Source organism: Myotis yumanensis, unplaced genomic scaffold (genome assembly GCF_028538775.1).
Source record: "Myotis yumanensis isolate MYYU_CA2020_CCGP unplaced genomic scaffold, mMyoYum1.0.hap1 SCAF_17, whole genome shotgun sequence".
NCBI lineage: Eukaryota > Metazoa > Chordata > Mammalia > Chiroptera > Vespertilionidae > Myotis > Myotis yumanensis.
In genome coordinates, this window is record NW_027223768.1 from 16,308,386 (window position 1) to 16,331,884 (window position 23,499).

A 23,499-nucleotide genomic window follows, 5' to 3' on the forward strand; every position below is an offset into this window, starting at 1 on the left:
AACCCAGCTCTCCCCTTCAAAGCCGTGGCTTTAGGTCAGGCTTTGCAGGAGCTCAGGTTCCAGGGAAGTGCCCCTGACGGTGAGGAGAGGTTAATCGGGAAAGGTCCCAGGGTATCTGAGTTTTTATTTGTTCTCCATATTAAGGTGGCAATTAATAAGATCATGTTTACAAAAAGGACTTTGCTAAAGAAAGAGAAATGTGCTATTACTATTCTGGAGAAACACTAAACAAACCTATTTCCTGTTTTATACAGACATTGACAGATCACCTGTCCTCTCCTTAGACATCACTTCACTTCAGATGTATTCACTGACTCTTCACACAGAACTGAGATAGTCTTACTTTCCTGGATTCACTGATACCATGTTCTTTCTTTACTATTTATTCTCTAGGTAAATGTCTATCTCAAAACAGAGGTTTAGTTTGATTATTTAAGACTATGTACTGGTGACCCAGTTTTGGGAAAAGGGAAAGGAGGATTGCAGGGTGGCTGTGAATCACTCACCTGGTCGCTGGTGGGGGGGGCTGGTGCATCCGAGCCCTGCCACCTATGGTGCTGGGCCACCCTGGCCATGATCACAGGGGAGGTTCGAGGACTGTCTAATCCAGGGTCTGACAGTACTGAGTTCCGAATTATCAATGACTAAAGGAACAGAGAATTCTGTGAGAAGGAAACTCATCCAAAAGCTCTCAGACCTCAGCTTACCTGGTGGTAACACTCATCAGCTAATATGAATTCAGTACTGATTCTGTGCCTGGCACTGTGTTAACCTTGATTATATAGTACCTGACTTAATTCTCACAACAGTCCTCTGAGGGAGACACTATTATTCCTCCTACTTTTCACATAAGGACACTTTTCACACTTGGAGCAGATATAAGACTTGCTGAAGGTCAGATAGCTACTCATGTGGTATTTCCACCTGGACAGTCTCACCCCACAGAAGGGTCACTGCATTAATCAGGGCCTCGGCACTAGGCTATGATGCCTCCCAAATGTCGAACCCTCAAGACCATGTAGATCATTTAGGACCCTCTGGCCCCTCTTCATGTCTTTCCTGTATGCTGGTCCTTTCACATACTTGCATCATCTTCCCCCAAATGGACAGGAGCAGTAAGGAAAGAAAATTCCAACTCTTATTTAAAATGAGGTTTTAAACATGTTTTAAATGACCGGTTCACATAATTAACCTGGTTAAGTATATACTTTGCGAACATCATTATTAAATCTTTCATTCACTTGTATTTTTATATGCAAGTTTATATTTGCAGTTTACACATGCAAACTGAGAACACCTGGAAGAGGAACCTTGGAGGCCAAAGGGTGAACTCCTCTGACCACTCCAGGAAAGAAGTACAGAAAGATCTGAGACAGAGAGAGCGACAACACTGCTTCTGCTGGGCAGGGTCACTGCATTAACCGAGGACGAGTTACTGGTACTTGCAGCCGGGCAGAAATGTGTTTTGGGCCAAGTCACCCGTTTTAGATTTCTGTCTCTGCTCTCTTACACTCAAAGGCTTGCTACAGATAATGACACGCCTCTCTCTCCACCCTACTTTTTTTTTTTTGTTAATCCTCACCTGAGGATATTTTTCCATTGATATCTATTTTTTTAAAACATATTTTTATTGATTTCAGAGAGGAAGGGAGAGGGATAGAGAGATGGAAACCTCCACAATGAGAGAATCATTGATTGTCTGCCTCCTGCAAGACCCCTACAGGGGATCAAGCCCACAGCCCTGGCATGTGCCCTTGACTGGAATTGAACCCGGGACCCTTCAGTCCATAGACCGACACTCTATCCACTGAGCCAAACCAGCTAGGGATTTCCACTGATAGAGAGAGTGAAGGGGGAGAGACAGAGAGAAACATCGATGTGACACATCGATTGGTTGCTTCCTGCACAGGGATCAAGCCTGCAACCGAGGTACATGCCCTTGACTGGAACTGAACCCAGGACCCTTCTGTCTGCGGGCTCACGCTCTATCCACTGAGCCAAATCGGCTAGGCTCCACCGTACTCTTTATAACACAGAGCTATGATGAACTACAAGCCAGATTTGATGATCTTTCATGTGGGATGCATTTGAAATCCCTTTTTTGGAACCCAGAGCAGAGTGACTGAAGTCCTCAGAACTGGAACTATCGAAGAGGCCCACAGACAACAGGACAGAGGCCTTGGCAACCGGAGAAGGAACACTAAACCTACAGTTTTCAACGGGCTTACCCCCGCTGGCACTCACCTCACTGAGGGAAGGGAAGCGCTCTGTCCCAGAGTCCAAGCCACTGTCCCCGTCCTGTGAATCCAGAGAAAGTCGGCCTGACAAGGAAACATAAGGGGAGCTGTGGTTTGGGGAAAGGAAGAACCTTAACCGGGAACCTGTGCACAGGGCAGACGAGTGAACCTGCCACCTTCCTTTCTTTCCGTTTCCCTGTCTCTCTTATCTCATGATCCCTCCTGTCAGACGCTTTACAACTAGCTTTCACCTACCTCTACACCTGTGCTCAGGCCATGTCACCTCCTGAAATAACAATCCATAGCTCTATCTCACAGTCACCTCATCCGCAACTCTCTCTGGTTCCTGTTCATTTCCTCCTTGTCAGTCCTCACCAGAGAATATTTTTTACATTGATTTTTAAAGAGAGTGGAAGGGAGGGAGGGAGAGTAGAAGGGAGACAGAGAGAAACATTGATGTGAGAGAGACATATCGACTGGTTACCTCCCACACATGGGATCAAATCTGCAACCCAGGTATGTGCCCTTGACTGGGAATCGAACCTGTGAACCTTTGGTGCACGGGCTGATGCTCTAACCACCAAGTCACACCGTCCCGGGTGCAACAGTATTTCTTAAGCTCTGAAGTGCCAGGTGCTGGTAGGCAAGGTGGCATCTGGGCCATCATCATTCCAGTCTCTTTCTGGCACTTATCTACCCAGTGCTACTGGCTATGCGTTCATTTCTACTGAATGAATTGTATCCAATTTCCCTGTGCTCTGGTACTGCTTTTTCTCACGATGCTATTTCCCAGAGGTAGATACTATATGTTTTCTTTCCCTGAATCTGCCTCATGGAGAGGGGACAATGGATAAGAAACCTGGATAGCGACATGCCAGAGGAAAAAGGGTGGTGGGGGGACTTACCTTCTGATGATCTCTGGCTGATGTCACCGTACGGTGGAAGTATGTCCTAAAAAAGAAAGATCCAGAGGGTGGGCAAATTCTATTAACCTCTCTCCCTACTATTTCCTTCCTCCAATCAACCCTTCCCGTAGTCTCAGCAGATATGATCTGCTTACAATTAGTGGCCTCTTTTGCTTTATTGCCTTACAAATGCCCAGCTACAAGAGCTATTGCTTTATTTGTACAGTTTCAGGAGGATGGTGACCCCTAATGGCAGAAAGAGAACTTTACCATCAGAAACATTCTACAAATTTGCTTGATTTGTAACCGTGACCTCAAGACATCTACTGCCTTAGCTGGGCTACACACAGAAAGAACTTCCACCAAGTGGTACGAAACGCTCACGCAGATGACTGAGGCACAAGTGGAAGGTCCTCTCTAAAGGTCTCTGAGGTGCTCAGGCTGGCTGACCAGCCGATGTAGAGAGAATTACATTCATAGTGCTTCCCTGTTTATAAAGCCCTCTTTTCTCTCTCTCACGTCGTCTTTCAACAATTCTGACGTTGACCTCATGTTATAAATGAGGAAACAGAAGCCCAGCGATCAGGTAACTTGCCCAAGCTACTCAGCAGTGAGCTATAAAGCCAGGGCTGCATTCAGATTCCACGGGGAGCACTTCAGCCTCGCACCTCACAGAGCACACGAGTACATAGGCAGTGGCAGCAGCAACAGGCACAGGCCCTGTGCTGAGGACACGCTTTAACTCCGACAACAACCCCGTCAGGCAGATCCTGTCTGATCTCCACCAAGGCTCCCAGGGATTAAGTAACTTGTCCAAGAGTCTCAAAACTGGTGAGCACTGAAACTGGGGTGTGAATCCAGATGGTACCAAATCCAGAACCTGAGCCCCTATCAACCATGTGACACTGAGAAGTCCTTCAGAAAATAAAACAGCTTAAATTTGATTAGCCTGTTTCCCAGACTTGTTTGATCTGATGTTCTAAAGGAGAAAGTGGATAATCCTCAAATAATTTCTATTGGCCTTGGCAAATATTACTCTTGGCAATCCTCATGTTTCTGGAAAGTTACTTCCTATGTATCCAAATAATTAAGGCCTGTAAGAGATAAGACACCACTAATAGCAAACTCCCTATTAGAACAGATAAGGACCTGGAGTCTCCTCTCTGGGATTTTCCACAAAGTAGGGTTAGCTGCTGCTATAAAAACCTCTCAACTGACTGGGAATCCTTTCTTAGGCTGACTTTTAAAAGTACTTGTATTTCTTTGAGGAGACCTGAGAAATGAGTGTTGGAAAAGTGACCCGATGAATGCTGAGTGAAGGCGGTATGGGAATATATATGTCACGATGAGGAAATTACCCACAAGGAGATGGATAATGAGGAGACAAAAGCCATTTCTTTCCATTGCAACTATAAGCTCTTGGAAGGCTTTTTCTTTTCTGTCTCCAGCGTCAGGACAGTGCTCAGCCTCTTTGGCTCTAAATAAAAAAAGGCGGACCTTTGTTTCCTGGTTGTATACTAAACACTTCCTAGCTCAGCCTTGGGTCCTGGCATGACTCAGGAAGCTTCTGCCTAGCTTTCTCCCTAATTCCACCCAGGCCGCCTGCAGGGTGCCCATCCTAGAGCTCTGCCTACTATCACTCACCACTAAGCCACCAGTCTCCTGCTGGATCTTCAGCTGCAACTGAGTGACTCGCCGCCGGGCAGCTTCGATCTGCTCTTCCAGCAGGCTGGTGGGGTTCCGGCTATACATCTCACAGATATGCTGGGGGGGGCGGGTGAGGAGGGCAGGGAGGAGGGGAAAAGGCAGATGGGGTGGTTAGTAGAGAATGGACAACTCATCAGTGAGAGGAACAGGCAGTTATTCCCAAACAAAGAGAGAGATCTTTGTGTTCTAGTAGACACATGCTATCTCACGATCAATTAGGAGCAGAAAAAGTACAAATGGTGGGAAACAGAACACAAGGCAACTGGAGAAAGAAGACACAACACAAAGGCCCATCCTAATCTGACCCATTCTTCAAAGGTTGGCTTAAGTCCCACACCCTAAATGAGGTGTTCTTGGACTACTGTACTACTCGTGTGAGATATAAGTGACTGTCCAGATAAGCACACGAAAGGTGCCAAAGAGGAAATACACACAGTGAAAAGCACCTGCGATGAGAGAAAGAAGCATGGACGAGGGAGCCACCATCTGCAGCTGGGAAGCAGTCTGACACTTATCTAGCACTCCTCACAGCACACAGGGAGTGCAGCACACACGTGTACAGCTGGGGCTGTGCAGTCAGGGAGTCCTGGCTTTGAATTCTGGTACCTCCACTTACTAGCTGTGTAGGCCTGGGCAAGCTTTCATCTGTCCTCATTGATAAAAGTACCTGCAAATGATGGTACCTGCCTCTTGGGAGAGCTGAGCTATAAGGTCTGAATAAGATTATGCATGTAAAGTGCTTAGCAGAAGTTCTGGTGCTTAATGACATTACTGAATATGACTAGCTATTATTATTATTATTATTATTATTATTATTATATATATATATATGCCTAAGTGACCATTACGACCGAATGACTGGCTGACCAGTCACTATTACGTGCACGGACCACCAGGGGGCAGACTCTCAATGCAGGAGCTGCCCTCTGGTTGTTAGTGCGCTCCCACAGCCAACCTCCCTCGGCCAGCCAACCTCCTGCGGTCCCTCCCCTCGTCAGGCCCTGGACAGCAACTGGCAGGCCCCCAGGCCCTGGCTGGCCCGGCCCCAATCAGGACTGGGTGAGACAGCCCCGATAGGCCCTGATCTCCGGCCAGGCCTAGGGACCCCTCCCATGCACGAATTTCGTGCACCGGGCCTCTAGTTTCATTATAAAATAAAATCCTCAGTAAAGCTGGTTAAATAATTAAAGACTGCATGCACATATTCTCTAAGCTCATCTGGGCCTCGCTGTTATCTGCCAACCCTTTTTACAAATTCCTCACACTTGTTTTTTCCATCTTCTCCAGGCCTAGCAAGCCTCCAACCCTTCTCCTAGTCTCAGCAGACAGTATCATCTGGTAAGAACTTTTTCAACTATTTCACTTCAAAACATTTGCAGCCATTCCTCCTTCCCCCAGAAGAGAAACTATGTCTAATCTTTTACAAAGTTAATGCCTCCAACTGTCAGGCTCTTCTTAGACACTAGTCACATATCTGCAAAGTTTTCTCTTTCCAATGGCTCCTTCTCAAGTTTCCAGTCTTAAACCACTACAACAAAATCCTTTCCATCAACTCAAATTATTATTTTTAATATATTTTTATTGACTTTTAGAGAGAAAGGAAGGGAAAGGGGAGGAGAGAGAGAGAAAGAGAAGCATCGATGTGAGAGAGAAATATTTATCGGCTGCTTTCTGTACGCACTCCAACTGGGGATCGAACTGCAACCTGGGTATGTGCCCTAACCAGTAATCAAACTGACGACCTTTCGGTGCATGGAACAACACTCAACTAACTGAGCTACACGGGCCAGGGCTCAACTCTGATTAATCTTCAAGCCACGGCCTCAGGTTTTCCTCCCTCCTTTCATAGCCACATATTTCAAAACAGGAGTTTACACTTACCCCCAGACTGCTTTGCTTTCCAGTCACTCCTCAACCTAGTTCCTTGCTATTATCTCAAACAGCTATAGAACAGAATGACCTAATTGCCAAATCCAATGGTCTCTTCTAGGTCCTTCTCAAAATGCTGCCCTCTTTTGACTTCCTAACTCTACACTATCTTGGGTCTCCTCACACTCCTCACACTCCTCTCCCCAAATGTATCTTTATCCCTGCCTCATCTCTGAAATCTAGGTGAGCCTTCAGTCCCACAAACATTTACAGAGACGCGATATATGCCAGGTCCTATGCCAGCTGTGTAAGAGATGTATTCAAATGTAGAAATAGAGGCAAGGTCCTTGTCTTTTTTTTTTTTTTTAAATATATTTTATTGATTTTTTACAGAGAGGAAGGGAGAGAGATAGAGAGTCAGAAACATCGATGAGAGAGAAACATCGATCAGCTGCCTCCTGCACATCTCCTACTGGGGATGTGCCCGCAACCAAGGTACATGCCCTTGACCGGAATCGAACCCGGGACCTTTCAGTCCGCAGGCCGACGCTCTATCCACTGAGCCAAACCGGTTTCGGCGGTCCTTGTCTTTAAGAACTTAGTCCAAGGCCTAGCTAGTGTTTCTAAGTGGTTAGAGCACCTGCCCACGCACCAAAGGATCTTGGGTTCAATTCCCAATCAAGGGCACATACCTGGGTTGCAGTTTTGATCCTTGGCGCTGGTCGGGCATGTGGGGGGAGCAACCAATTGATGTGTCTCTCTCACATCAATGCCTCTCTCTCTCTCTCTCTCTCTCTGTCTCTCTCCTCCTTCTCCCTCCCTTCCATTCTCTCTGAAAAGCAAAGGGGAAAAGAATATCCTCGGGTGAGGATTAACAAGAAAGAAAGAAATATAACACCACTGGTGTGATGTTAGAGGTTGGTGCACTGTGCTACCGAGCACATAAGTTCCAAAATTCCATCCTCAGCTTCCTTCTCTCTCTCTGCATTGGGGCCCTGGGTGATATCATCTAATTTCCAATTTCAGCTACCACCTTCGTGCTGAGGATCCCCAAATGTCTATTTCAACCCAGGTCCAGCCCTGTTACCTCTGTATGTTCTGTGATAGTCTTTTTATCTGTGTCCCAGGGGCACCTTAAACTCAGCACACCCAGAGCTGACCTTCGTTTCCTTCCCCTAAACCCTGCTTACCTCCCTGTCTCACTCTCTCAATGGAAAACCATCTACCCAGGCACCCACATCCCAGGCTTTTATTCTCTCTTCTCCTTTACCCCTCCTTCCAACTGATAAGTTCTACTGATATGACTTCTGATATGTCTCCCATTGCCAGCCCCAACTTTCTGTTCTTATTTCTGTTCTTGTTAAAGCTGTCATCATTTTTTACCTATTTCAATAGCCTCCTAGATGATTTCCTTATGTATCAATCCACTTAACACACTAAGAACACCGATTCGAAGATATGTTCACTCCCCTACCCAAAAATCCTTTGATCAATTCCTACTGTCACCAGAATAAACTCCAAGCCCATCAAGGCCCAAAGCACTTTCCAGAGGGAAACAAATTGATCCCAACTCAAGCATCACCTCATGAGGATTTCTCTGATCATTGCATAATTAATTATTCCTTCTTTTGGGCTTCCATGGCGTTTAAAAATTTCACTAACATAAACGTCATCATTTAAAAATGTACAATTCAGTGGTTTTGAGCATATTCCCAGAGTTGCTTCTTTCACTTAGTATAGTGTTTTCAGGATTCTTACATGTTAAGGCAAGACTTGTCTGATCTTTTTCATCTCTGTATACCATAGGAACTAAAACAATGCTTTACAGACAGTGGGCACTTACAGACATTTGCTGAATTGAAATGAGTGAGGGGCTTGCTGCAAGCCACAGCTACTATAGGAATCTGGTGATTCCACTCCAGCTAAAGTAATCTTATTACTCTCTATGCACATCATTTCCAGGCCTAAAGTCTCTCTGCATCCCATTCACCAACAGTGCCCCCTTCTCTATCAGCCTGGCTGGGCATTCACCTATCCACCCCACCTTCCTTCTCCCTGATCCTTCCAGTCCCTGGAAACCATCAAGATCAATTCCAGCTGACTCCGATTTTCCTCAATTCTAATGTTCCCTCATTTTAATCTAGTCTACTTGTCTCATCACTGTTTGTGTTTTGTCTATGTTACTCACTATTCTTTGTATTATCTATGAGCTATGACCCTATTCACTCTATCGGTCACATTCTGCTTTAACAAATTCTTATTTCATTAAGGCAATGGCCAGTATACCCTCAGCAGTGACCTTACCTGTAATTCTTTTTCCTCCTGCCTCAGCATATTCCTAAGGATCTGGGTGGCATGTTTCTGAAATTCGAGATCCTAAGAATGAAAAACATGACAGTAGTGAGAATTGGGTATCAGTTTGATTCTCTTCTACCAGCTGATTCGTAGGCAAGGAAAGCTATGAGAGTTGAGCCTGTGTCATAAATGTCTAACACTTGGAACCTTGCTAGAATTCAGTAAACATGTCATCTTATTTTGATTTTATCTGAACTTCCTAGAAACCTTGCTGTAATCATCTCTGGTATCAAATTGCTCTCTAAAGTCTCCCAGGACTCGCTGGCTCAGCCTTCTTTCCCCGTTCTATCTGCATCTTGATCTCTTTTAACACCTCACACGGCTTCCCTGGTCCTCAGGTTCTCTCCCTATTTGAATGCTTCCTTTCCTGACTCTCCCCCTACAGACTGGGCTCCATATTTCAATCCTCCAAGCAGCCTTTTTCTACAGGAAGCCTTTCTCTTACTCCTGTTCCACACCCTCCTGACAATGACAGGCAGTACCGAACGGATGCCTCTGTCTGTGCTGCAGGTGTGGGAGGAGCACTCTCAACGGGCCTCCTCAGAGTCTTCCACATACTTTGGAAACGCACTGCATGTTGCTGTCTTATACAACTACATGTGCATTTACATGGAAGAACATCTTCTTGGCTTGTCTCTGTTTACCAGCGTATCGTTCAATCTAACCTGCTTTCCCCCGATGGGAGTTATTTAGAGGGACAACAGAGTGAGGAGAGGAGCAGGAGGATCGTACCTGCAGAGGTTTGGGTCCTGTGATGCGCTGTGGAGGTGGCAGAGGTGGAGGAGGTGGTGGTGGTGGGATCACAGGGGCGACCTGGGGAGCTCCTGCTGGGTCTGGGTCCTGCTGGAGCCCAGAGACACCAACAGTTGAGGGTGAAGAGCCCAGGAGGGTCAGTGCAACATAGGCACCAGCTGGAGGAACAGATAAAAGAAGGCTTGCTCACATGGTCCTGTTCTGGACATCAGACATTCAAACTACTAGTAAAAGGAAGGGGTTCTTTCTCCTTCTCCTCTCTTCAAGCTTGTAATTCTGTAGGAAAAGCTCTCCTCACTTACCATGCCCCCCCCTTCTCCAATTCCTGCTTATCTTCCCTGCATCAACACAGGTACCCTTTCTTTCCCTTTCTTCATGCAGAGACCTCAACCAAAATTCCACCCATATGTACCTGGGAATTCTCCTGAGGGTCTGCCCGATCAGTCTCATTTCTTCCTTTGTCTCACTAAAGTGGCCAATATAAAGCCCCTAGTATATTGCCTGCTTGGCACATGGAAGGCACTCAAATTCTAGCCTCCTACCCTCCCCAAACTTCCCACACCCTTTAACTGTTTCCTCATGATTTATTGCTTCTGTTTGATTACCTGGGAAGACTAGATTGTTGCATCTTCCTAGCTGCAAATACAATATTTTTGCTTTCCTCACCAAAATAAGAAACAAATGAGGAAGAATGTCTGTGAATGGGAGCCAGTGGTATTTAGATGAGACCTGGTCTGAGTAAAACATGGTCTAAATGTGAGTGCAAAGATGGGCGTAAAAATTAAGATGAAGATGTTGATGAGAGACTAGCAGTGTCTCCACCTGAAATGATAATAGAAAGTTGTGGCAGTCTACGTGGGCCATTCCACATCAAGATTAAAGATGTGGCTTCAGCTGCTGCCCACATCTACAAGGGAAGCCTCCGGGGTCAACGGGGCCTTCTCTTTCCCTGTTCCCTCCTAACTCAGCTGCTCCCCTCAATTCTTTAGTGGTCAGTTCTCCCCAACTCACATTTGATAAGCTTCACCACCTCCAGGTGTGAGCTATTGGCCACCATGGTGCCGTTCACCTGTTGGGGGAACAAATGATATTGAGTAATGGTGGTGGAAACTAGGGGATCCTTGTACAAGTTCAAAATGCCACTCCTTTAGGAAGCTATTTTCCAGTGTTCTTTAACCACCTCTGGTCACTTATTTACTCAAATTCACATTATGAATGTATTCCTGTTCACATCTGCCATGTGTTTTGTCTTCCCAGCTAGTCTGTAAGTTTGCAAGGGTATGACCTGCAGCTTCATTCATTTGTTTGCTCGTTCGTTCATTTAAAAATTTTTGGTATATATTATTTTTTCAACCATTAGCCTTGTACACATGTCAACGGACTTAATGGCTCTAGGACTCTATTCCAGAAGAAAGCGCTGAATGCACAGGGAAGACGACAGTAGTTTAGAACTGGCGAGGACCCAAAGTCCGCATTGTATGGAGGACAATGAATAGCAATCCAAGAATCTGAAGGCACTGAGTCCTTCACTGGTCTCAACATCTTCCTCCCAATCTTGCTTTGGTCATTGGTGAAACGAAAGTAATAAAACCTATTCTGGAAGCATGGCTACTTCAGAGTCAAGAAGGGCTAGAATATATGAGTCCTCAGCCTCTGTCACCGTATACTACTGTGCTCACACGCATGGTACCACTCCCTAACTCCGTGGCTAACTAATAGCTGGTATTGAAATGGAAATGTGCAAAGGGAAGGTCACTCACTTTGATGATGCGGTCACCCTCTTTCACACCGGCTTTCATGGCTGCACCCCCTGTAAGAAGAAGGCCTGGTCAGCAGAGCCAACATCCTGCAGATGTCACTGAGTGGACACCAAGGTCCCTGTTAGATCACTTCCTTCCAACATTTCTTCTCACCTTTCTGTGTTAAGTACCTCAAATGTGTACATCCTACTTCGCTCCAGTGACAAAACCACTTTTAAACTAGAGTGGACTACACCAGGTCATCTCTCTTTCTTTCTCTAAAATTCTCACCTGAGGACATGCTTAGAAAGAGGAAGGGAGAGAGAGAAACACTGACTGGTTGCCTACCATACGTGCCCCAACTGGAGGAACAAACCCACAACCCAGGTATGTGCCCTGACTGGAATAAAAAACCCGGTAACTCTTTAGTGCACAGGATGATGCTCAACCAACTGAGCATGTAGTCAACACTGAAACTTCTCCTGTTAGAACACTTAGAAACATCTAGATGTGCTTTGTGAGAGTTTTATTTTGATCAGATGAGTGCAACTTACAGATTTAACGATCATTTGGGGACTGATTTACAAAAACACCTGATTTTTATGCTTCTCATTCACTTGTCTCAGTGTTAGTGTTTCTTGTGCTTCCTGGATATAAACTCTAGGTCATTTAAAACTACATAGTGGTCAAAACCTCTGCAGTCTTCAGTCAAATAATTTTAGAGCACATTCTGTGCTCTAGGCATTCAGTCACAATCTTAATCTGGTCCGTTTGAAAGGAAGAAACCATTACCTGGGTTGAATGTAGCCCCATGCACCAAGAGGTCGCTGGCTCAATTCCTGGTCAGGGCACATGCCTGGGTTGTGGGCTTGATCCCCCCCGCCACCCCCCACCCCCAGCAAGGGGTGTGCAGGAGGCAGCCAATCAATATTTCTTATTGATATTTCTATCTTTCTCTCCCTTTTCTTTCCTCTCTCTTTAAAAATCAATAAAATCATATTTTTTTAAAAGAAAGGAAGACACTGGAAATAGTTTAAAACAGTTCTTATATAGAAAATAAAACCGTTATCATTATCTTTAATGAACCCCCAGAGTATTTTTATGACTTCTCAGAGCTTATGAGCCAATGTTTAAAAGCTCTTGTTTAAATCCTATTCTCTATATTTCTCTTAGGAATCATTACATTAGCAATTATATTTAATATAGTAAACTCGTTTTCCCACTGGATAAGAAGAAGTAACTCTTATTTGATCTTGGGACGCATCCAGGAACATTTAAATAAAGCACACATATTCTTCCCAGACCCTGGCCCTTCTGTTGTGGCCTGGCCTTCAGAAGTCTGGCATCTGAGCTAGGTGGAAGAAAGAGCCATTTTGCCAGAATGTATGAAATGCAAGTGACTTCTAATAACTTAGTGATTAAAAAAAAAAGAGAGAGAAACCTTCAGAGTTAAGGAATCTATATATACTAGTATAAAAGGCTAATATGCTAAGTGTCTGACCATCCGACCGGTCGCTATGACATGCACTGACCACCAGGGAGCAGATGCTCAATGCAGGAGCTGCTGAGCTGCAGTGACTTGGCAGCGACACACCCCGAAACCAGAGAGGAGGAAGCCCGATTCCTCAAGGGACCGTAGGATTCCACCTTCGGCTGTGTTTTATGTTGTTGCTGGGGCACTATCGGCCCCAAATCTGGTTTACTGCACACTTGCATTTGCATTCCACACCCTGCATGACAGCAACTTTGCAGAGTGCCCTCTCGCACTCTGGGACCCCTCGGAGGGCTGGTTTTGGCCCGATCCCCGCAGGCCAGGCTGAGGAACCCCACCTGCCAGAGGGACCTCGCTCACTTCACAGACACCGGGGAGGGACTGCGGGAGGTTGGCTCCAGGGCGTGTCCGGCCTATCTTGCCCAGTCCCCACTGGCCACCTTCTAATTAATTTCCTTTCAATGTGCACTAATCTGTGCACCAGGTCACTAGTTAGAGCAGAAGTTCTCAGACTTAAGCACAAGAATCACCGGGGGAATTTATGAAAAAGCCTATTCCTTGGCCCCCTGGACTTCTGAGGCTGGGCCCAGGACTGCAGACTTCACCCTTTCTAGCATCCAGGTGATTCTGATACAGGCAGAACAAAGACTACACTTTGAGAAAGAGTGAACCAAAGGAACCTAATATCTGAAAAGACAATAACTGCTGTGTTACTCTTGTGATTTCAATGCCAATCCAAATGAAGTCTCTTCCTCTCTCCTCCCCAAAATACACATACACGCACATAGTTTCCAAAACCCCTATTTTGCTGTAACCCTTCCTTTTGTTCTTTCCTCTCTGGGTCTGACTCTACTCAGGCCTAAGAGGAGGAAAAACTGAAGGAGTGCTGAATTCATATTTCACTGGAGGGGATCTCCAAACTTTCTGTATCAAAGAGACCACACAGGCAAAGTACAAGTTACTGGCAGTCCCACTAGCTGCTTCACCCAGTCCAGGAACCTTGAGAGAACAAGGGAAGCAAAGAAAAAAGTATCTTTTCAGAACCCTAGCCATGGATATGAAAAACAAACTTCCCACTGATAAGTTAAGTTGCAATAATTGTGTATGTTATTGTATGACCCACTTACCTCATTTTGGTCATAAATTTGAAATTCTCTTTTTGTCTTTCCCATAAACAAATCCCAAGTCTTTCCAAAATTACTTAAAGTGTGTTTGCCTTCCATTTTGCACTGTACTTAGGGTGACATGCTAGCCTGCTCCCTACCCCTTTCCTCCTGTCTTCTTTAAACCATGTCACCAGGTCCCTCTTTGGGACACTTGCTTTACGCTCTCCCCTGTGCTCATTTCCTGTTTTCTTCAGCCTGGGTTACTAACAACAATGATTCTCTCACCTGACATATCAACATGCTTTACATATTTGAAGTTCTTTCGTACCTAATTGGTTACTTGATTGACTTGCTTTACCATGTCCTCCCACTCTTTAGTCCCCCCTCACACATTCCTACCTGCCAATGTGGTTTTCACTTCCATCTTTCAAGCTACTCCTGAAATCCTATTTTATTTATTTATTTATTTTTGTTAATCCTCACCCAAAAATATTTTTTTCCATTGATTTTTAGAGAGAAGGAAAGAGAGAGAGGGAAAAAAAGAAAGAAACATCAATGTGATAGAGATACATCGATTGGTTGCTTCCTGCATGCCACTGACAGGAGCCAGGAATTGAACCTTCTGTACCTGTGTGTGGGCTGACATTCTAACCATTGAACCACACCAACCAGGGCAAAATCCTGTTTCTTTTAAGAAGGCTTCTGGAACTGATTAAAAGAAAAATAACTATCTCGAACCACAAATTTCCAAACACCATTTCCTCCCCTGTGCTGTCCAATAGCCATCATATATCTTTTGGTAATTTATTAATGTTCACTGTATTTGAAAATACATTTGGACCAGCGTGCCTATCTCATTGTAACAGCTGCAGAGGGTGATGGCCTGTGCACTGAGTAGGTGATGTGAGGGCGGGCAGGAAGAAAGCCGGTCTTTGATTCCGCCTTGGCATCTTCTGACCCAGTGTGAAGAGCTCCCTTGGAGGGCAACCAGGCAGCTAACTGATGCTATTCTTTACACTTCCCAACGGGGGAAGGGGGCATCCAGTGTCATCCCTAGAAACTCTGCCTTGTGGCTTACCACTATGGAGACCTTCCCAAATGCTCCTGGGAACCGGTTCTAGAGTAATTCCCAGGCCCTCAGAGAAATGACATGTAAGTTCTCCAAGTTATGCAGCATTGTCACATACAGGGTGGCTTTGTGAAAACTGCCCATGGCAGGAGGGATGCAATACTTACCGGGCCGCACAGACTGTACCAGAACGATGCGGTCCCCACTGACTGTGAAGCCGAAGCCATGCTGGTCCTTCTGGATGATGACACAGCGCTGAACAAGACCTGTGAGTGGTGAGGAGGAGAAAGCAGGGGGTTAGTGGGCACGGTCACTGGAAGATCAGTGCATACACGCCAAGACCATCCCAGGACAGCCCCATATGCTCCTTCCTCCAGAAAGTCTTTCCAGACGAACCAGATTCCCCAGACTTAGCCTGTCCACATGCTATGGCAACGGCATGCCTCCCTCAGTGATCAATTCTGTACTCCATACAAGAAATCGCCTTCCCTGAGATACCTGTCTCTCTTGTACATGTCTCTCTCTCTCTGTCTGGGTGAGACTGGCCAAAGAAAGGGCAGGGCCGACTCCAGGCTGAAGACTAACGTTACAGAGAAGCAGTCCCGGACTGAAGCCCAGTGAGACTGCAAGTTTTCTATGAATTACATCCAGCGAATGCAGCAGGTGGGACGCCAGGGCTTGTTGACTCTGCAGAGCTGGACAACTCATGCAGGGTGACCCAGGTCTGGCCCCTTGCCAAATCCAGGGAAGGATACACGACAAGAGAAAACCCCTTTTTCACATGTACATCCATACACAAACATAGAAAATAAGAAAGGCTGTAACTCCCACCTATCTCCATCCTTGCGGGTGTGTATTAGGCTTCGTGCATGTGTGCAGCTATGTGTGACTGCTTCTTGCAATGGATAAAGCATGAGTTCTAGATTTAAAACCCACTGGTTTCAGGTCCTGATTCTGTCCCTTACAAGCTTGTGCACTTGGGAAAATTTCTTAACCCCTCTGAACCTCAGCTTCCTCATCTATAAAACAGATAATAAAATCTACTTTCTACAATTGATATAAGGACTAAATTTATATACAACATGTAAAGATGCCTAGTACACAGTATGAGCACATATAAAGGTAAGGAGTTTTACATGGGGTAGTTGTAGTGGGGTATACAGGTTAGTCTGTATGAGCGTACACCTCTGTGTCAATGTGTTAATGCCCAAGGAGGTTACCTGTTGTCTCAGAGGAGTCAGGCTGGCCATGGTGGGAAGGGGACTTGCGTTCAGGTGCTGAATCTCCCAAAGACAGGCTACTTAACCTGGAGAAGGAGTAATAACAGCATATCAGTGAGGTGGGCAGGGAGGGACCAGTGTTGTACTGGGGAAAAACCCTGTAAAAAGCAGCCCCACGTTTTGGGCACTAAGACACCAACCCTCTACCTGAAACCCACTCCACCTGGTGGAAGATTAGCCATGTCTCCACCAGCAATACCACCTATTTGGCTTCCTAGGCTGGCAGGGCTAACATGACCTCTTTGATACCCAGCAAGGTGTGAAGGAAAACAGCCCTTCCTGGAGTCAGGAGACAAAGAGACAATGGAAAGAATGGGATGTGCACAAATACACACACTTGTTGGGTCTTACCAGGCTGCAATGGGGCTGATGGAACAGAACAGAGCACCAGAGAAAATGAATGCGAGAAAAAGACAGGAAAAAATAAACAGCTGGTTAGTTTTAGGTAAAGGAAGGAAATGGCGAGTCAAAAACATACAGAAGCCTGCATGAGCACAGCAGAGGACTGCAGTGGTGGCAACAGAGATGGTCTTCCCCACTTTAGTTTCATTTCTTCATCCCTCTCCCAGTGTCTCTAGGAGGGTAACTGGGTATTTGGTTCTCACCTGTTGGGTAACCGGCAACTTGTACATTTTTCTAGAAAGGAGGGTACAGAAATGACTCAAACCTTGAAAATTCCATTGATCTTGTGGGTACCACAGGAGAACAGAAATCTTAGCTATTTGGTGGTAGTATTCTAACCCCACATTCAGCCCCATTCCGACCACCTGACTGAGGCAGCTTGCTTAGAAACAATTAAGATCCTAAAACCTCAAGGTACCAATCAGATCATCAAACTAGAAGATGTATTGCTCGGCCTCCTCTCTAACAGGACCCCTGCAGGGACATGAGAAGCTCAAATCATTGCTATGCCTCTCCTTTTTAGAGAAGTGTCCAAATGGCCAGTTCCTAATCAATAGTTGCTGCCCTCTGAAGGGGATCTCCTATTTACATCTACAGCAAAACGTATAAGGCTACTCGTGGAAGCACCGTTTGCAGTGGCAAAACACTGGAAAGAATCTACATGTTCACAATGGGTGACTGGTTAAATAAAGTGCAGAATATCAATGTAATGACACAGTAGCCCGCCTACAAAAGAATGAGAGCTCATTATATACCATAAGGAATGGTCTCTAAGACATGTTGGTGAGTGAAAAAAGCAGGATGCAGAATTATGTGGACAGAAAAAAAAGTGGCTAAAAGAGAAAAAAAGGAAATTATTTGTTTATATGTTAAAATATTTGCTTATACATGCATAAAACACCTGAAATATTTCTGACCGGGCACAAAATAAGCCCTTTGTACATTGGTTGCCTCCGAGGAAGGAAAACGGAGTGCCTGGGGCACAGGGATAGAGTTGGAAACTTCTCATTATATTTTCATTTGTAACTTTTAAATCCTGAACCATGTGAAGGTGCTAGCTATCCAAATAATAAACACAATTCAAATAAATAACTTTGAAATTTAGAAGAAGGGGGGGGTCTCCCCTCCCTCACCCTGGCACCCCTCTTACCTGGGCAGGTGAGAGTGCTTTTTACTGGCTGATCTTTGGATCAGAGAGAGAGGACATCAAGGAAGAGGAGAGCGTGGGGCCCAGGAGAGAGCAACACAGGAAAGGAGAAAGAGAAAGAAAAAACAAAACAAGACATAAACTAGACAAGACACTGGAAACGGTTGGTTCCAAAGAAAAACCACAATCAAGCTATCATGGACCCAGATATGGAAACTGACCACAATGGAGTGGAGTGAGCTTACTAAAATGCAAATCTGCCCTGTCATTTTGCTGCTTAAGACCTTTTAGAGCAGTGGTTCTCAACCTTCTGGCCCTTTAAATACAGTTCCTCATGTTGTGATCCAACCATAACATTATTTTCGTTGCTACTTCATAACTGTAATGTTGCTACTGTTATGAATCGTAAATGTAAACATCTGATATGCAGGATGGTCTTAGGCGACCCCTGTGCAAGGGTCGTTCGACCGCCAAAGGGGTCACGACCCACAGGTTGAGAACCAGTTTTAGAGCTTCCCTTTTATGCTCCAGAGAAAGGCCATCCCGTCTTCAAGGTAGGCCATTAAACCATGGCATCTAACAGGCTGCCTGATGCTGGTCAGCCTCCAATGCCTGCCACAGCTCCAGGACCTGTGCTTCCTGCAGCACGAATACCCAATGCAACTGCTTGTTTGCTTGTGCTGCCTGGTCTGCAGGCTTGTGCAGATGAAGTTGTGGATCCATGAAGGCAGGGTGGCTCTGAACAGGTCCCCAGTGTTAGGCTCTATTCTATTCTTGGTCCCTGCTCGTCACTGTTCTCCTTTCATTTGCTATGGCTTCTGGCTTTTGTCTTTGCGCATATTGTTCCTTCTCCCAGATGTTCTTCCTACTCTGTTCCTCATTACTGTATCTATAAGACAGACAAGAAGGTAAACTTCCTGAAGCTACAGCTTCTGGCTTTTTTTTCAAATTACCCTGCCCATCATTCCTGATCACACCTCCCTCCTCTTCATTCAAGGCAAATATTCAGCTTAGTTCATCATTTAATAAGTGTTCTAGAATATGTGGATAATAATGAAACTTAATGTGATAATCATTTCACAATATACATAAGTCATGCTGTACATCTTAAAGTTATGCAGTGCTGTATGTAAATTATATCTCAAAAAAACTGGGAAAAAAAGTTCTACAATCTAGACCTGTGCTAACTAACACAATAGCCACAAACCACATGCAGCTGTTAAAATTTAAATTTCAGTTCCTTAGTTGTATTAGCCATAGGTCAGCTGGTTAATAGCTACCTCTGGCTGTACTGCACGGCACAGGATAAGAAACTGCCATCACCACATAAGCTCTGGCACCACTGGGCTTAGAGTGTCACACGGTGACAACTGGCTGAAGCTGGGTGGCATCAACCCCTCAACAGAGGTTCCTGGTCTCTCTGTCCTTACCTTCATCCCATCACAAATATGTAAATGAGGAAAAGGTCTAGAATATCCCTGTTCTGTGATAATAATGATTAAGTTCTTATTACCTACCAGGCCCTGTGCTAAACATTCGGCATACATTACCTCACTTAATCGTCATAAGAGCCTGGTGAGGTAGGCAGTACATCCGTTTTCAGACAAGTGAAGAGAGAGGTTAAAAAGTGGAGTTAAGATGTACATAAAGGGCGCTCTCCTCCCCGGAGCACACCCATGCCTTTCCTTTCCCCCCTCCCCCCACCCCCCAGGCACATTGCCATTAGCTTCCTCACTCCCAAGCTCTAAGGATCCTTCCTTTATCTCTATAACTTGTTTCCTAAGTCCATTTCTTCTAGGGATTACTTTATCTACCTCTGTGATTACACAATAAATGTTCTCTTACAAAAAAAAAAAAAAGATGTGCAAAGAGTTGGTCTGACTTCAAGGTCTGTGCTCCTAAACAAAAAGTTATATGATCTGTGGCCATGTGTAGATCTAACTGGTCTTTATTAGAACTTCTCTCCTATTTTCTTTTTAATATACATATATACACATGCATGCACATAATATATATACACACATGTAATTTGTTCGCCTCACATGTGCACACACATATGACATACATGATTTATGGAATACATATGGTAGATGTGTATATAAAAATACATAACACATATGATAGAGATAAAAAGCACCCTATAGAAAGGCTGGCCTAGGAGCAAAGTAATATTCCCAAGTCCCTCCCCAAAGCTAGAAGCAGCAGTTTACCAGGAAGGAGCTACCCTGCCAAGACCTTAGCTCCAGATAAAATCCACACTCACTGAACCATGACCCGGCCTTACTGGTCTGGTTTCCCTTATCTACCAGGGTGGAGCTTTAAGCAGCCTCCTGGCACCCTAACTCCCCAAGGATTCTGCCCCTGGGTAGAATTTTCCCTGTGATCTGAGGCTGGCAAATAGCCTCCTGGGCCTGTATATCCCCACAGGAAAGAGGCCTGTTTGCAGACAATCCCTGCTGATAGAACATGACACAAATGCTCCCTGAGAGCTTATACTACTGAATACAATCCATATATATAAAAGCCTAAGCGACCGAACAACCAGTCAACCGGTCACTATGACCCACACTGACCACCAGGGGACAGACGCTCAACGCACAGGATCAGGCTCCCTCCTCTTTGGATCAGGCCGGTGGGGACCGGGCTCCCTCCTGTCTGGATTGGGCCTGCGGGGATTGACCGAAATTGGCTATCCAACATCCCCCAAGGGATCCCAGATTGTGAGAGGGCACAGGCCAGGCCAAGGGACCCCACCTGTACATGAATCCATGCACCGGGCCTCTAGTTAGAAATAAAAGGACTCAGAAAGCAGTTTCAATAAGAACCAGAGTGCAAAGTTAACACTCTAGATCAGCGGTTCTCAACCTGTGGGTCGCGACCCCTTTGGGGTCAAACGACCCTTTCACAGGGGTCGCCTAAGACCATCAAAAAACACATATATAATTACATATTGTTTACGGTAGCAAAATTACAGTTATGAAGTAGCAACGAAAATAATTTTATGGTTGGGGGTCACCACAACATAAGGAACTGTATTAAAGGGTCACGGCATTAGGAAGGTTGAGAACCACTGCTCTAGATGGAGTTATAGAAATGGGTTAGATTTAGGAATCTGGGAAATTCAGGAGCTAATTCCAGCTCTGTCTCTAATTCACTGTGGGCCCTTGACTTCCACTTGCGTCAGCTTTCTCATCTGTAAAACAAGGCAAGACAAACAGAGGGAAAAAGGTCTCTGGCAATGTAGCCAGAAAAGGCTCACATCTACCTGGATCATCTACTAGCTGAAGAGCAGTGTATGGATCACTGGAGGCTCCAACCCTGAGGGTCCAATTCAGCAGGTTTGTGGTGTGGAATCTATTTATTTTAACGAGCAGCCCACGTGATTCCTTATTCAGAGGGCCATAACTTTAAGGAACTCTCAGAATAAGTCCCTTAACTTCTGAGTCTATCATCAGTTTTCCCTATGAGACCTAAAACCCCTTGAGAGTGAGGACAGAATCTTATTCATCCTTCTGTCACCAGTCAAGGTCCAGCATAGTGACTGGTGGGTGGTGGGTGCCTGCTCCAAAAATGTTTGCTGAAGGAATATATAATACATGTCCTTTCTTTCAGAGCTGATGTGAGGATCAAAGAGGCAATGTTTGTTAAATTCTCTGAAAGTATTGTGGACCCTGAGAAAGAAGAGACCTACCGCCCTGACCGGTTTGGCTCAGTGGATAGAGCGTCGGCCTGCGGACTGAAGGGTCCCAGGTTCGATTCCGGTCAAGGGCATGCACCTTGGCTGCGGGCGCATCCCCAGTGGGGGGCGTGCAGGAGGCAGCTGATCGATGTTTCTAACTCTCTATCCCTCTCCCTTCCTCTCTGTAAAAAAATCAATAAAATATATATAAAAAATATATTTGAAAAAAAAGAAAAAAAAAGAAGAGACCTACCAAGAAGGAAACCTGGTGGCTAACTGGGCTCAAATTTAAAACAACAACAAAAACCACAAAAAAACAGAGCCCAGCAGCCACACATGCCACACTTCAGGGAAAAGCCTGCCCTGAACTGCCTGTCTACCTGCATTGTGTCCCTGCTCTGAGTCAACCCCTATAAAGGAGTTCCTGGAATTGTATTTCAACCAAAACACAGACTTTTCCTGTCCGATCAGAATTTTCACTGAACAATCAGAACTACTCCATTCCGACCAATTAGGACAGTACTTTTTAGACCAATAAAACTGTGAAGATTTGGAATCCTCATCTGCATGAGAACTGACCAATCAGGGACTGGAGGCAGGAACTTCTCCATATATGCCAGCTCCCCTCTGGCTTGAAGAGAGCACACTTTCCCTTTCCACCACAGGCTGTGTTTCCAGAGGAGAGCAGAGCAGGGGTCTACACACCAGCCGGAAGGTGGGGCAGACTGGAGCAGAGCAGGCACCTCGCCTCAGGGCCATTTCACAGCTGTGCTGTTGCCTCGTGTTTCATAACTGATCTGTAACATTACTGAGCTGCTACACAGCTGTGCTGTATCACAACTGAACTGTTTGCACTGAATGAAGTTTCCTTCTTCACTGTACCTGACAGTGAGAATTCATACTGACATTGAATTGGCACCAATAAACATCGGTTGGCAGAGTAAAGTCCCATGCAAATGGACACTCCATGGGGTGACCTATGCTCAACATGTGTCAGGGGTGGGGTGAGCAGGACAAGAATGAGTGAACAATAAATAGAAAGAGGGGACGACTCCTGGCGTGTTCTAAATCTAGGGAGGGCAGAGCCAGGAATGCCCTCCTTCCTACAGCTATGGAGGCCTCTTCAAGAAAAAGAGTTTAGGACTGTTTGACTGTCAGAGCAGACAACCTGGCAGCCAGGTGTGTGTGCAGGAGGAAGAGAGAACTGGTATGTTGAGAGGGCTTGATTCAACATTTAATACTTAGCATACAGTCCATGTGGTGTGGTTTGGCAAGCAGGGCTTTAGGAATAAAATACAGTAAGTCCTCACTTAAAGTTATTGATAGTTTCTTGGAACTACAGTGAAACGATGTATAACTAAACCAATTTTATCACAGACTGATCTAAATAACAGCTAAATCTTATAGCATTTTATCAACATTGTAACCAAATAACAATTAAACAACTTTATTCAAGGATCTGCTGTACAGGCTCAAGCTCAGCCCAGCCTCCTCCTGGATATGTCACCTTAGGCAAGTTGTCCAGCCTCTCCATGCCTAAATTTCTCAATGACAAATGTGCATTATCCCATTCTTCACCAATACCTCAAAGTGAAAGTGTTCAAGCTGAAATCTATCTCCCCATTCTAAGCCTGTTCTCTCGTGCAAACATTTCCTCTCAGGACACAATGCAATGCTCATGGCAGAAATCTGAGTTATCCCTGACATTCCCCTCCTCCAATCTAATCTACAGCCAAGACCTGCTGATAATACTCATTAA

At 45.2% G+C, this 23,499-nt stretch overlaps 1 protein-coding gene across 3 annotated transcripts in view; it reads right to left on the minus strand.

The window, feature by feature from the left end:
• The window catches only part of ARHGEF11 (Rho guanine nucleotide exchange factor 11), an 84,200-nt gene that overhangs the window by 30,823 nt on the left and 29,878 nt on the right, over nt 1-23,499 (minus strand). The window contains exons 2-13 of one of the 3 annotated variants that reach the window (XM_070396384.1): nt 18,065-18,097; nt 16,864-16,878; nt 16,453-16,538; nt 15,400-15,498; nt 11,587-11,636; nt 10,838-10,895; nt 9,806-9,984; nt 9,023-9,094; nt 4,787-4,906; nt 3,143-3,188; nt 2,245-2,321; nt 507-644 (exon numbers count right to left, since the gene is read on the minus strand). In XM_070396384.1, coding sequence (XP_070252485.1) covers nt 507-644; nt 2,245-2,321; nt 3,143-3,188; nt 4,787-4,906; nt 9,023-9,094; nt 9,806-9,984; nt 10,838-10,895; nt 11,587-11,636; nt 15,400-15,498; nt 16,453-16,538; nt 16,864-16,878; nt 18,065-18,097 — 973 coding nt within the window. The remainder of the gene's footprint in view (nt 1-506; nt 645-2,244; nt 2,322-3,142; nt 3,189-4,786; nt 4,907-9,022; nt 9,095-9,805; nt 9,985-10,837; nt 10,896-11,586; nt 11,637-15,399; nt 15,499-16,452; nt 16,539-16,863; nt 16,879-18,064; nt 18,098-23,499) is intronic. The other 2 variants (XM_070396385.1, XM_070396386.1) reach the window with 2 other exon arrangements.